Below are 14,715 nucleotides of genomic sequence, written 5' to 3' on the forward strand. Positions count from 1 at the left end.
AAACAAAATTATTTCACATCTTTCCTCATTGTGGTATTATAAGATAAAATTACACTGCTAAACATCAAAGACATACAGATGGCTAACAGGCACATGAAGAGATGCTCAATATCTCTAATTACTTGAGAAATGCAAATCAAAACCACAATGAAGTATCACCTCACACCTGTCAGAATGGCTATCATCAAAAAGTCTACAGATTACAAATGTTGGTGAGGATGTGGAGAAAACGGAACTCTTGTACACTGTTGCTGGGAATGTAAATTGGTGCAGCCACTATGGAAAACATTATGGAGGTTCCTTAAAAAACTAAAAATAGAACTACCATATGGTCCAGAAATTTTATTCCTGGGTATATATCCAGAAAAAATGAAAATACTAATTCAAAAAAAATACATGTACCCCAGTGTTCACAGCAGCACTACTTATAGTAGCCAAGACATGGAAGCAACCCAAGTGTCCATCAACAGATGATTGGCTTAAGAAGATGTGGTACATATATACAATGGAATATTACTCAGCCATAAAAAAGAATGAAATACTGCCATTTGCAGCAATGTGGATGGACCCAGAGAATAGTACGCTTAGTGAAATAAGTCAGACAGAAAAAGGCAAATATTGTATACCACTTACATGTGGAATCTAAAAAATAATACAAATGAATGTACAAGCAAAACAGACTCACAGATATAGAAAACAAAATTGTGGTTAACAAAGGGAGAGAGAAGGGGGGAAGGATAAATTAGGAGTATGGGATTAACAGATACAAACTACTATGTATAAGATAGATAAGCAACAAGGATGTACTGTACAGCACAGGAAATTATACTCATTATCTTGTAATAACCTATAATGAAGTATAAGCTGAAAAAATACTGAATCACTATGCTGTACACCTGAAACTAACACAATAGAGTAAATAAACTATACTTCAATTTAAAAAAATTAATTTTCCATTAATTCAGGTAGATATTTTTGCTTCTATTTTTAGGTTACACATTAAAGGAAACTTGTATCAAATCATTAAAAGAAGATTGGGTTCCCTTTCATCTGCTTTCTGTAAACACATATTGTGAAAGAAATTTCATCTTAGGAAAACCAATCCTGAAAAGACTCAGACAACACTTTGTGTTACTCAAGTCTTTCTGTCTCTTGTGAGGGACTGTTAAACACCTTTAAATGATCCCAATACTCCCCCCTGTGGTCAAAAAAGGAAGAGCAACGGTCTGAAAGGAAGTGCTTGGACTAAGCCAAATTCAATACTACTCATTGTTTTCCCCTTTGTGACAGTAAACTGATACTGTGGGCATAAACATGGTGCTGTTTACATAAACAAAGTGAATGGGAGAACTGAGGCCTCTATCCCAAGATCCACTTTCTGTGGCATTTTCCAGATTAGGAAAGTCTTACCCTAGAGATCAACTAGTTCATTTTTACAGAGGAAACATGCTCAGAAAGCTCTCTTCAACATGTCTCCCCACGTGGGTCCCTTCTATACTCTCTATAGATGGAAGTGCTGAATTATTGGATTTAATTAATAACCACTCCATACTCAATCCATCATTTTTTAAACTTACTTTATTGAAGCTTAGTTGATTTATAACATGTTAATTTCTGCTCTACAGCAAAGTGATTTAGTTATATATATATATATATATATATATATTCTTTAACATATTCTTTTCCATTATGGTTTATTACAGGACATTGAATATAGTTCCCTGTGGTATACAGTAGGACCTTGTTATTTAAAGACTCAAGAGTTCACGTTGGGGAAAAATATATCTTAGTGATAGTACATAGATTTTTCAGTTACACAAAAGAGGGGTTTAGAGTTTTACGTGGTTAATTAGAGTTTTAGAGATTCACTAAAATTCGGTAATACCTTATTTTAAAGCAAACTCAAGGAATTCAGTTAAACTATAAATGGTTGTGCAACGGTGTTAGTTACTATGTTTGACGCCTCTTAACAGATTTCTCTTCTAAAATTGTATATTATATTCTAGTTAAAATTTTTTAATTAAAAAATTACTCTTTTAAAAAGAAAAGAAAGGCATATAAAAGAGTAACCAATAAATGCTGTGGAAATTGAGAGTGAGGTGGGGAAGTCACTACTGAAAGTGTTTAGAAAGAGCTTCAGAGAAGCAGATTATAAAGGTAAAAAGTCAGGGGCTTCCCTGGTGGCGCAGTGGTTGAGAGTCTGCCTGCCGATGCAGGGGCCACGGGTTCGTGCCCCGGCCCGGGAAGATCCCACATGCCGCGGAGCGGCTGGGCCCGTGGGCCATGGCTGCTGGGCCTGCGCATCCGGAGCCTGTGCTCCGCAACGGGAGGGGCCACAACAGTGAGAGGCCCGCGTACCGCAAAAAAAAAAAAAGGACGTTTGGCAGCCAGGAATTTCTTGGGACTTGGAAATGGTTTTCCCATAGAATGGTTAATATCTGGGGCCAGTCCACCAAAGTTCACCCAGACTTTGGTCTCATAACAGAGCCTCCTGGTGTCCTGTACCAAGCCTGTCTGAAGCCTGAGGTCTGAGTTCCGTGGTCCTAGAGACAGAGCACAGAGTAGAAGAGAAGAGAATGATCTAGGCACCAGGAAAGCACAGGCCCCTGGCAGGGCTTCTGGCAGCTCTCCTGGATGCCTTGGGAGATCACAGAAGCCAGGACAGCAGTGGCCACTCCCACCCTTGGGCATTTGAGAGGTCAAGTTTTAGAAGCCAAGGCAGTTCATTATTAGTGGACCATTGAAAGAAATGACTGATTGAAACCATGGTGTTACTTTTTATAAGAAAACAAAGCTAACATTTATTGAGCCAGGGACTGTTAGCCACTTTCCACTTCTTAAAAATATAATGCTCATAGCATCCTATGAGGTAGATAACATTCATGCTATTTTCTAGATAAGGACACTGAGGCTCCCAGTTAAACACTTGGCCCATTGTCACCCAGCCGTGGGATCTGCCTTTGGACCTGACTCTAAAGCCAGTCCAGGGTCTCTTCCCACACACCAGCTGCCTCTTAGAAGTGCCAACAAGAGCCAGCAAGATGGAACTTCTGATGATCATCAGACACTTGCTTTCTGCAATTGATTTAAATTCTTTCACACCAGTGCCAGGAACAAATTCCAAAAAACTGACTCCCCCTGAGTCAGATCAATGGGGCTTTGTGTCCCTTTCTTCTTGGGGGGGGGCTTTCTAATGAGATGTTGAAAATTAATCCTGTGACAGGAGTGGCTGTTTTTTTGCTGCTTTGGAAGTTGTTTTGATATTTGCCTTTTAATTTTGCTCTAGCTTAATCAGTTTCCAAGAAAATTGTATAAGGAAAAATCAGAGAATAATATTAGAGATACCTAAAGAAGAGGAAAGGGTTAGACTACTTTTATTTGCCCATGCCAGATGAAATACGTATTTTAGTGGCTGACACACATTTGAGCAGAGAAGCCAGAATTTCCGTTTCTGCTCTGTACCCAGTTCGTTTATAATGGGTTAAAGACAACTAGAATATCAGTACTTAGAAAGCCCTCCACAACCTTTATAAGAGGAAGGAGAAACAAATAATACTTAACACATCTTATTTCTATTTGTTAGAAGAAAAAAGAAAAAATGAATACCTTTATCTTTATAGATAGGTTGAAAGTTCTTATTTAGTAGAAAACAAATACATAAAAAGTTTACCCTTTAATCTCTCAAATAATTTAAGTGCAGCTTAAGCTGATATGAAATCCTCCTGATGCAGGAAACTGCTGTGCATTGAACATGAAGTGCCAGACAAATCTCATGGCTGTATTCTAGTTCATAACAGCTTTAAAAAAAAAACAGTTCAAAAATCTCTGCTCTCTTTAGAAGTATCGTGAGTTCCAGTGTCACCAGCTCCATTCATGGGGAAGCTTACAGGACCACGATGCCAAGCAATGCAAACAGGAATGGTGCATAGAAGGAGAATGGGTTCAGGGGTCGACAAAGAACTCATGATCACTGGGTGGCAGCTGGGCTTATCTCGCTGAATCCTCACAACAATCTTGCAGAGAAATGAGCGTTACCGTTTATTAAGTACCCAAGTCTAGGACCAAACTAAGAGTTTTATTATCCCTTTTTTACCAATAAGGAAATGGAGGCTCAGAGTGTTTGTCACCTCCATGAGATTCTATGGCTATGGCTGGGATATCTGGATTCAAGTCCAATTCTAACTGCACTATCCGTTTACCTACTCTCTCCCCAGTAAATGTCTGGGGTCAAGACTTACTCATCTTTGCAGCACCAATACTAAGCATGTTGCCTGACATGGAAAGTACAGAAAGTGCTGCATACACAGGTGTTGTCACAACTGACCCCAAAGTGCAAATGTTTCCCTTCACCTGTTACATGCTGCCTTTCAAAGGGCAGAATTCACTTCAGATCTCTGCTTTGCCTCCTTTGTGATCTTGTCAGATTTCCTGAGGCATTCAGTTTTGTTTTTCTATCTCACGACCAAATCCATTACAGTCTTTTTCTTCCCCATGATAAGAAGTGAAAAGAATTAAAAAAAAAAAAAAAAAAGAAAGAAAAATGAAGGGAAAAACTGAAAGTACAGTAGACAGAAATGCAACTCTTCCTTTACGAATATACTTACAGGGACAGCATTGGACAGAGAAGCCCAAAGTAGTAAGAGCCCATAATTGGGACTCTTTTCTTCATTTGTTTCCATCTCTAGGAGATCCAGCAGAGCCTGCATTACTGTCTGCTTAAAAGAAATAAATATTGTCAAACCAGAGCTATGTGACAAAGACTGATGTTAATAAACAAAGATCATGCATTTTTCTTTAATCTGAAAGATGCTATTTTTGCCATTCTTAGGTTTGTGATTTCAGGCATGCTAAGGGATTTACATACTTACTGGTAGTATAGTAATTGGGAGTAGGGACTCTGGGGTTCAACGCTCTTACTACATTGGTTCAAATCCTGGCTTAATTTTTTTTTTTTTTTTTTTTGGCGGGACGCGGGCCTCTCACTGTTGTGGCCTCTCCTGTTGCGGAGCACAGGCTCTGGACGCGCAGGCTCAGTGGCCATGGCTCACAGGCCCAGCCTCTTGGCGGCACGTGGGATCTTCCCGGACCGGGGCACGAACCCGTGTCCCCTTCATCGGCAGGCGGACTCTCAACCACTGCACCACCAGGGAAGCCCTGGCTTAATTTTTTTAACACTTTATTTTTTAGAGCAGTTTTAGGTTTACAAGAAAATTGAGAGGAAAGTACAGAGATTTCCCATATAACCCTTACCCCCACCCAAGCATAGCCTTCCTCATTATCAACATCACTCTCCAGAATGGGACATTTTTGACCAAGGAAGAAATGACTTTGATACATCATAGCCATCTAAAGTGCATAGTTTACCTTAGGATTCACTCTTGGTGTATGGGTTTGGACAAATGCATAATGATATCTATTATCATTATAATATCATACAGAGTATTTTCGTAGCCCTAAAAAATCCTCTATGCTCTGCCTATTCATCTCTCCCCACCCCCTAACAACCACTGATCTTTTTACTTTCTTCATAGTTTTGCCTTTTCCAAAATTTCACATAGTTGGAATCATACAGTATGTAGCCTTCTCATATTGGTTTCTTTCACTTAGTAATAGGCATTTATGGTTCCTCCATGTCTTTTCATGGCTTGATAGCTCATTTCTTTTTAGCGCTAATACTCTATTCTTTGGATGTACCATAGCTTATTTACCCATTTACCTACTGAAGGGCATCTTGGTTGCATCCAAGTTTTGGCAATTATGAATAAAGCTGTTATAAACATCCATATGTAAGTTTTCGTGTGGGTGTAAATTTTCAAACCATTTGGGCAAATACAAGGAGCACAATTGCTGGACTGTATGGTAAGAGTATGTTTCATTTTGTGAGAAACCTCCAAAAAGTCTATACCATTTTGCATTCCCACCAGCAATGAATGAGAGTTCCTGTTGTTCTACAAACTTGTCAGCATTTGGTATTGTCTGTGTTCCAGATTCTGGCCATTCTAATAGGTGAGTAGTGGTATCTCATTGTTTTAACTTGCATTTCCCTGATGACATGTGATGCAGAGCATCTTCTCATATGCTTATTTGCCATCCATATATCTTCTTGGGTGAGGTGTCTCTTAAGGTCTACTTTTGGTCTGTTTTTCCATTGGGTTGTTTGTTTTCCTATTGTTGAGTTTTAAGTGTTCTTTGTATATTTTGGATAATAGTCCTTTATTTTGCCAATACTCTCAGTTTGTGACTTGTCTTCTAATTCTCTTGATATTGTCTTTTCACAGAGCAGTTTAGTTTTAATGAAATCCAGCTTAACAGTTTCTTTTATGAATTGTGTCTTTAGTGTTGTATCTAAGTAGGCATCACCACACCCAAGATCAACTAAGTGTTTTGCATGTGAATGTCCAGTTGTTTCTGCACTATTTGTTGAAAAGTCTATCTTTGTTTCATTATATTGCCTTTGTTCCTTTGTCAAAGATCAGTTGACTATATTTAATGGGGTGTCTTTCTGGGCTCTCTATTCTGTTCCATTAATTTATTTGTCTATTCTTTTTCCAGAACCACATTATCTTGATTACTGAAGCTTTACAGTAAATATTGAAGTTGGATAGCATCACTTCTTTGAAGAATTTTGTTCTTTTCCTTCAACATTGTGTTGGTGATTCTGGGTCTTCTGCCTCTCCATATAAATTTTAGAATCCATAAAATGTTATAACTTGCTGGGGGTTTTTACTGGGGATTGCACTGAATCTATACATCAGGTTGGGAAGAACTGACATCTTGACAATATTGTCTTCCTATCCATGAACATGGAATATATCCCCATTTATTTAGTTCTTTGACTTTGTTCCTCAGAGTTTTGTAGTTGTGCAGTTTTCCTCATATAGATCTTGTTTTGTTTTATATATATGTAAGTATTTCATTTTGGGGAATGCTAATGTAAAGGGTATTGTGTTTTTAATTTCACATTCCACTTATTCATTGTTGGCATGTAGGAAAGCAATTAACTTCTGTGTATTAACTTGGTATCCTACAACCTTGCTAAAATCACTCATTAGTTCCAGTAGTTTTTTGGTTGATTCTTTTGGATTTTCTCTACATATGTTCACATCATCTGCAAGCAAAGACAGTTTTATGTCTTCCCTTTCAATCTGTATAATTTTTATTTCCTTTTCTTGCCTTATTGCATTAGCAAGGACTTCCAGTACTATGTTGAAAAAGGGTGGTGGGAGGGGACATCCTTGCTAAACGGGTTCTGGTACCAATTTCCAATGTGTGTGAGGGGGGTTCTACACACCACAAGCAATGCTTGGTTCATCATCTGGGTGTCTTATAAGTCAGCTCAATTATAACACTATTAACCCAAAGATAGCATCATGTTCCACAGGCTAAGGGTTTAGTCCCACAAGACTGTGCCCTGCTCTTCAGATGTCAGTTGCAAGCCCAGGTTATTGCCTGTGCTTCTGACTAACTGGCTAAGGATTGGAAGTTACACAGACCCCCTCCTTGGATTTCAGATGCCAGTTGCAAGTCCAAGTTGTTACCTGTACTTCTAACTGACTGGCTATATAAATCAGAGGTTCCCATGAACCCCCTCCTCAGATTTGATTAATTTGCTAGAACTGCTCACAGAACTGAGAGAAACACTTTACTCATTAGATTACTGGTTTATTATATAAGGATGCGATAAAGCCTACAGACGAACATGCAGCTGGAAGAGATGTGTAGGGCAAGGTAGGGGTAAAGGCCAAGGAACTTTTGTGCTTGCTTGAAGCATGCCACTCTCCCCAAATCTCCAAGTGTTCATCAACATAGAAGCTCTCTGAACCCCGTCCTTCTGGGTTTTTATGAAAGCTTCATACATAGGCATGACTGATTAAATCATTGGCCACTAGTGATTGCATCAACCTCCAGCTATAAATTTCCTTCTAAGCGTTGCTTTCACTACCTCCCACAATTTTGATAGGTTGTTTTTTCATTTTAGTTTGTTTCAAAATATTTTAATTTCTCATGAGAGTTCTTCTTTGATCCATGTGTTATTTAGAAATGTGTTGTTTAATCTCCATGTATTTTGGGATTTTCCAGTTATCTTTCTGTTATTGATTTCTAGTTTAATTCCACTGTGGTCTGAGAAGAGACATTATATGATTTTTTTAAAAAATGAAGTCACGCAGCTCATGAGTGTTCAAACTGAATTCTATCCTGGTCATAAACATTGAATTAGCGTCAGCAGAGGTCAAAATTTGTCTTTATTCAAAGCAGGAGTTCGAGTACCTATGATTAAAGTGCCTCATTTCTTCAGAGTAAGAAAAATAAATGCTATTCTAGAAGTATTGTCAGCGGGGAGTTTTAACTGGGGCATTAAAACCCCTGTTTTCTAGGCTCATAGATTACAGATCTATTTGGGTACAGCTTTTATACACACATGGCTTTACCTCTAAATCCTGGAAAATAATGCAAACAAAAATGTGTTTGTCTGGATCCATTTATAAAATAGATTCTTTAGCTGAAACATAGTTTGTCAGCGAAGGGCATTCCAGTCTAGCTTTCTATTCCCTTTATTCCGGAGGGACATCCCCAAACATTCACACATTCTTTTTTTTCTAAGGTGATCTTCCTCTCCAGTGTTAAGCAGAGTTGTTTGTGATAACACTTGCTATCATAACTAAATGCAAACAAAAATGTTTGATATCATCTTTCAATGCTAAAAGATATGAAATGATTTCTTCCATGATAACAATGATAAACTCTTACATGGTCTTTACTATGTTTCAAGTGCTTTACAAATATTAACTCACTGAATGACAAAACTGAGGCCAAGAGGTTAGGTACCATGCCCAAGGTCACAAAACTGAGGCCAAGAGGTTAGCAAGGTTACACAATGGTGACTGGATTTGAGCCCAGGCAGTCCAGGCCAAAAGGAATCTCCAGAGGGTGAGTCTGGAGAATCAGGTAGTTTTCAAAAGCTTTCAGAGATTCTAATGAGCAGCCACGGCTGAGAACCATTCACTAGCAAGCATCAGAACCATCTGGAAGGTGTATAAAACCCCAGATGGCTGGGCTCCCAGCGTTTCACCCTGAGTGGTTTCCCCAGCAACATTGGTACCATTGGTCTAGGGATCACGTCTAGAGAACCACAGATCTAGGACACTTAGGACAGTGACTCCCACTGCGTTGCTTTTTAAATTATACCACACTACCTGGTTGCATTTGAAGAAAGAAACAATTAGCCGTGGTGGCCTCAAGAAAAAAGTCAACTTTGTCGAGCTTTCTTATCTTTGCCTAATTTGCCATAACTCCCACCTGTGACTGTTGACACAACTCACTGTATAATCGATAAATCATTAAAAAAACCCTCAGACTGTTGTGTTATTTTGTTGTCTGTAGCCTCAGTTTTTTCTTATGTAAAATAGGGCACAAAAATGGTATCTATGTAACACATCTCATGATTTTTAGCAAAAATATTTTTTTAACAATCGTAGTTTATGACTGTTTTCATCTCAGGTATTTCAGCAAAAAAAGCTAAGGAATACTTACCGGGGAATTATCTTTTGCAGATTTGCATGTTTTTATATCTGGAATGTTTTTCTCAAAAAGTGCTAGAAGCCACTTTTTGGATTTTGACCAGTTTCTAGGTGAGAAAAAATATGTGGATAAATTAATTTGAAAGCACTCTAGGAGTAACAGGTCACAGTAGAAAAGGGACTATGTCTATGGAATTTTAATTATTTCTCCAAATGTCTTCTTCAGTTTCAGCTGGAACTTCATGAAAAGTCTACCTTCAGACTTATTAGTCCACAAGGAAAATTGAGGGGGCAAGGCAGTCACATTTTAGTATCTTTTGCAAAAAAAAATTTGCATTCCTAAAGGGCCAGCATTGAATAAGAAAACACGGCTCGGGGACTTCCCTCGTGGCGCAGCAGTTAAGGATCCGCCTGTCAATGCAGGGGACACGGGTTTGAGCCCTGGTCCGGGAAGATCCCACATGCCTCGGAGCAACTAAGCCCGTGTGCCACAACTACTGAGCCCACGTGCCACAACTACTGAAGCCCACGTGCCTACAGCCCATGCTCCACAACAAGAGAATCCACTGCAGTGAGAAGCCCATGCACCCCAACAAAGAGTAGCCCCTGCTCACCGCAACCAGAGAAAGCCCATGCACAGCAACGACGACCCAACACAGCCAAAGATAAATAAATAAATTTATTAAGAAAAAAAAAAGAGAGAGAGAAAACAGGGCTCATGATTTGCTTGGTCTAAGTTTGCTCTGGCTGTTGTCAGTCACAGCAGGATCAAAGTCTAGCACAGGGACCCGTTGCTGGGTTAAGTGAGGTAAAGCAAACTGACTAAAAGCTTTTTAATCTTTTCTGACCAGTCATCATTTCAGACCAACTGCCAAGAAACTAAAAAATCATGTGTTACTTTGCAGTCAAACCATTTTATAAACTTTTATCTGAGCCAATTGTGAGAAATACATTTGACCACACCTACTTCTGCCTCAGGGAGAATAAGGACGTTGGATTCTGACACAGGTCACACTTGATGATGTAGCAATGGCTGTGATAATAACAAGTTGTAAATGGCATAAAAGGCCTCAAAATAGATTCTTCATTTCATTCTCATATTCTCCCCTCTCCTTCTTGTTTTTGTTCCTCAAAATGAGAATAAAAGGAAATAATCCATCTCTCTTCTTCAGTTCCTCCCTCAATTCACACACACACACACAGCCAAACTGGTCATAAGAAATAGCTTCTGTCTCTTCCACTTAAACTGCTGTTATAGCTACTTAGAGCAAAGAAAGGAGAGAAATGTATCAATAGCTGAGAAGAGCTCGATCAGGGAATTAACATAGGAAACAACTCTCTACCTGAGGAGACATTCTGGCAACTGGGACCCATATTCGAAACCTTCATCATAAGCTTGAAAGTGCTGATGGAACTCCCTGATTTTCCTCTCATTTGTGGGAAACAGACCTTTTTTAAAGAGCACGTTCACCGTGACCGGGTAAAGGAGATGCCTACAAAGATAGAAACACATAAAACGTCAGAGCCAATGACCACAGAAGAAAGGCATAGGTTACAAAAGAAGGCATTATTGAATAGCTATATATTAGGGGTAGACAATCATATGTGATATATTTTTTTGGGGGGGGAAGTCATTCTTAAGAGATTTTAATATTTGTTTCCTGTGCTCAAGATAACTTGGGGTAACTGAAATTGTGGTCTTATTTATCTGAAGATTTTCAAATGCTTTCTAAGCAAGTATTGTTAGATCCTGACAAATGTGAGATGACACACAGAAAGAGATCAATTCAATATGATTTCAACAAGCATTTATTTAGCAAATAATAACAATAACTGAGATACAGTTCGTACCTTTAGACAGCAGCCAAAAATAACCAAACAAAGAACCAAGGGCAGTATTAGTCACCAAATTCCTAGTATCTCCCAGGATCCTATAACTTTGAACTATACCGAAAGACTGAAATATAGTATCTATCATCAGCAAGTTTTCCCTCAGGTGAATAAAATGATTTCTGCGGGGCCCTTAAATAAAGGAATATCAGAGATTGTTAATATGCCCCAGGTTAGTAACACTAAGTTCTGTTTATTCCATTTTTATTCACCATCCTTTCCTCACAGAAATTTCTCAGGATCTCCTTTCCCTCAAAGTTTCAAAGTCATTCAAGAATTTCCTTTGTTTTGTTGTAGATATTGGGCATGTTAAAAGTTTGGGTGATTGGTTGCTTGTTTTTGTTTTTACTTTTCCTCCCTCTCTTTCTGGAACCCTAACAAACTATTCGATGTTGCTGTGTTTTTGAGTCTGGATGGTTGGTCATGCCTCCAGCATCCCACTGAGATGGAAAAGTGCCTCATGGGTAACTTCGATTTACCAAATCGCCCTGCGCGTGCGGGGAATTCTTCTCACAGCTCCCTGCTTAAGCCCTTACGTTTGCCAGAAAGCTCCAGAACATGGCTGAGTGCTACGTGGTTCCCCCCACTGTCCTCTCCTGTCTCGCTTCCCTCTCAGTACCTCCCCTCTCAGAGGACCTGGGCTCAGTCCCGAGGCTCAGGGTGGCTTTCCCTCAGCCACCTTGTCAGGTCTCACAGACATCTCCTGCACCCTTGTCATCTACTTTCTGATTCCATCCTCTTCCCTCTCCTCTCAATGTCCTCTTCTTCTAATGAGCACAAATTGCACTGAATGTTTTATCAAAATTCTGATGGATGCATGACAATTATATGAGGAAAATCCATGTAGCGCATACAAAATTGTAAGGAATGACTAGGGAGAAATTATTATAAACGTGTTAAAATGATTCTATTGGCCTATTTGCTTACCTTCAAATTGAAGTACTAACTGCCCATTAATCAGAATTTAAAAGATTAATAGCATCTTTTAATCACCTAGCTAGACTTCATTAATCCACCAGAAAATTTGTGAAGTCCAATGTATAGGCTTCAAATTTTTTTTATTCCAAAAAAATAAAAAACAAAATTAAATAATAAGGCATCTATTTACCTCACTAAGTTGTTCAGGTCCATGGTCCCATGAGGGCCTAAATTCTCCAGCTGTTCGTGTAATTCTTCAGTCAGTTGTCCAGTGAATCGATATAGGTTGAAAGTCCCCATTTTCCCTTTCACCACGACATAAAGTTTCTCATGCAGTTTTAAAAAGATATTCTTTGGGATTGATGCTATAAACAGAGAAAACGCTTTTCAAAAGAAGCAACCACTTCTTTTTTTTTTTTAACATCTTTATTGGAGTATAATTGCTTTACAGTGTTGTGTTAGTTTCTGCTGTATAATAAAGTGAATCAGCTATACGTATACATATATATCCATACCCCATCCCTCTTGAGTCTCCCTCCCACCCTCCCTATCCCACCCCTCTAGGTGGTCACAAAGCACCAAGCTGATCTCCCTGTGTTATGCAGCTGCTTCCCACTAGCTATCTATTTTACATTTGGTAGTGTATATATGTCCATGCCACTCTCTCTTTGTCCCAGTTTACCCTTCCCCCCCCATGTCCTCAAGTCCATTCCCTACATCTGCGTCTTTATTCCTATCCTGCCCCTAGGTTCTTCAGAACCATTTTTTAAAAATATAGATTCCATATATATGTGTTAGCATACGCTATTTGTTTCTCTCTTTCTGACTTACTTTGCTCTGTACGACAGACTCTAGGTCCATCCACCCCACTACAAATAACTCAATTTCATTTCTTTTTATGGCTGAGTAATATTCCATTGTATATATGTGCCACATCTTCTTTATCCATTCATCTGTCGATGGACACTTAGGTTGCTTCCATGCCCTGGCTATTGTAAATAGAGCTGCAATGAACATTGTGGTACATGACTCTGTGAATTATGCAACCACTTCTTGAAGCAACAGTCAATAGACCTCCCTCTCTATTCCTTGATCAGCAGAGACTAGAGCCAAAGTTCACCTAGTACATAGAATCACCTCCTGCAAATAAAAGTAGGTGAAGACCCAACGCAGACTGTGAGATAGTGAAAGTCCGCAGGGTAATTCACTTTAAGGGATGATTTGTAGGGGGGTGATTAAGGAAACCTCTGGGAAACACAAATCTAGTGATTTTATTTCCATGTTTAAAACTTTTCATTGGCTTCCTATCCTTAACAAAGTTTACAAGGCGTTCTACCCTCTTTCCAGCTCTAAAATGACATTGCTAGCCCTTTCTCCCTCCAAACATATATCCCAGGTATATTGAAAACACACACTCTTTTATACATCTCAGCATTTTCTTTCTTTCTTTCTATGAGTTCTTCTATCTGCTCAGAATGTTCTCTACTTGACCGATCTCACCCTCCCACCCCTATCCCCCCCCACACCTACAAGGCATACATTTCTTTTGCTAACTTCTTCTCTCCTTCAAGTGTCTTCTTGAATATCACCTCCACCAGCAGGGCTTTCCTAACTCCAATAGCTTTAGCCCCACTGTTTCCTTTATCTTAGTGTTAATGCTCCTTTCATGATACTCACACCTGGTCTGGTTGGGTGCTAAGAGTATGAATTTTTAAACTCATTACACTATTTCTTTATATTTTTCTTTAATCCTTTTTTATTGTCTTCAAAGTAAGTTTTCCAAAAAATAATTTTTAATTTTATATTTCATCATCCTATTACATGTAGGATACATTTTGCATAAGTTAATGAAAAATAATTTGTGGATTTCCTGAGCATGCATTGTCTCCATGGTAGGGGAATAATTGAAAGGAATGGGAAGCTGGCTCAAGAGTAAATATTAAGATATTTCATCTGTTAAATAGAAATATTTAAGCATGCAAGTCCCCAGGGGAGGCAGAGGTGAAAAAATGTGATCACTTCAATACACCTATGATAGGTGAGTAAGTTGGTATATGTTTCTCAAGGAATATGTGAATTTACAGATCAAGAGTCTTCAAAATATTTGTATTTCTTTGATCTGGAATTCCATAGTCTAAATATCAAGAAGCATTAAAGAGTCAAAAAAATTTAACCATCATGTTGTGATTTTTCATGCAAGCAACAAGAAACAATAATCATGCTATTGATCAACTGACAGCCGTGAAAACAAACTTTTTTGTCTTAATGGCAAGAAATGCATAAGAAGAAGCTACATGAAAATGAACCTAAGAAAGATGCAAAAAGGGAAGCAAGGAGAAAAAAGATGGTAGAAGCAAGCACAGACACTGTGAAAGCAGAGAAAAGAACC

The 14,715-nt window shown here is 38.7% G+C and overlaps 1 protein-coding gene across 3 annotated transcripts in view; it reads right to left on the minus strand.

The window, feature by feature from the left end:
* The window catches only part of CYP39A1 (cytochrome P450 family 39 subfamily A member 1), a gene marked incomplete at both ends in the record, with an annotated part of 64,303 nt that overhangs the window by 42,813 nt on the left and 6,775 nt on the right, over positions 1-14,715 (minus strand). The window contains 4 exons of one of the 3 annotated variants that reach the window (XM_079712543.1): positions 4,605-4,712; positions 9,532-9,625; positions 10,862-11,011; positions 12,517-12,691. In XM_079712543.1, coding sequence (XP_079568669.1) covers positions 4,605-4,712; positions 9,532-9,625; positions 10,862-11,011; positions 12,517-12,691 — 527 coding nt within the window. Of the gene's footprint in view, positions 1-4,604; positions 4,716-9,531; positions 9,626-10,861; positions 11,012-12,516; positions 12,692-14,715 lie in introns of all 3 variants that reach the window. The other 2 variants (XM_079712542.1, XM_079712541.1) reach the window with 2 other exon arrangements.

This window comes from Hyperoodon ampullatus (assembly GCF_949752795.1).
Source record: "Hyperoodon ampullatus genome assembly, chromosome: 10".
In the NCBI taxonomy this organism is placed as follows: Eukaryota; Metazoa; Chordata; class Mammalia; order Artiodactyla; family Ziphiidae; genus Hyperoodon; species Hyperoodon ampullatus.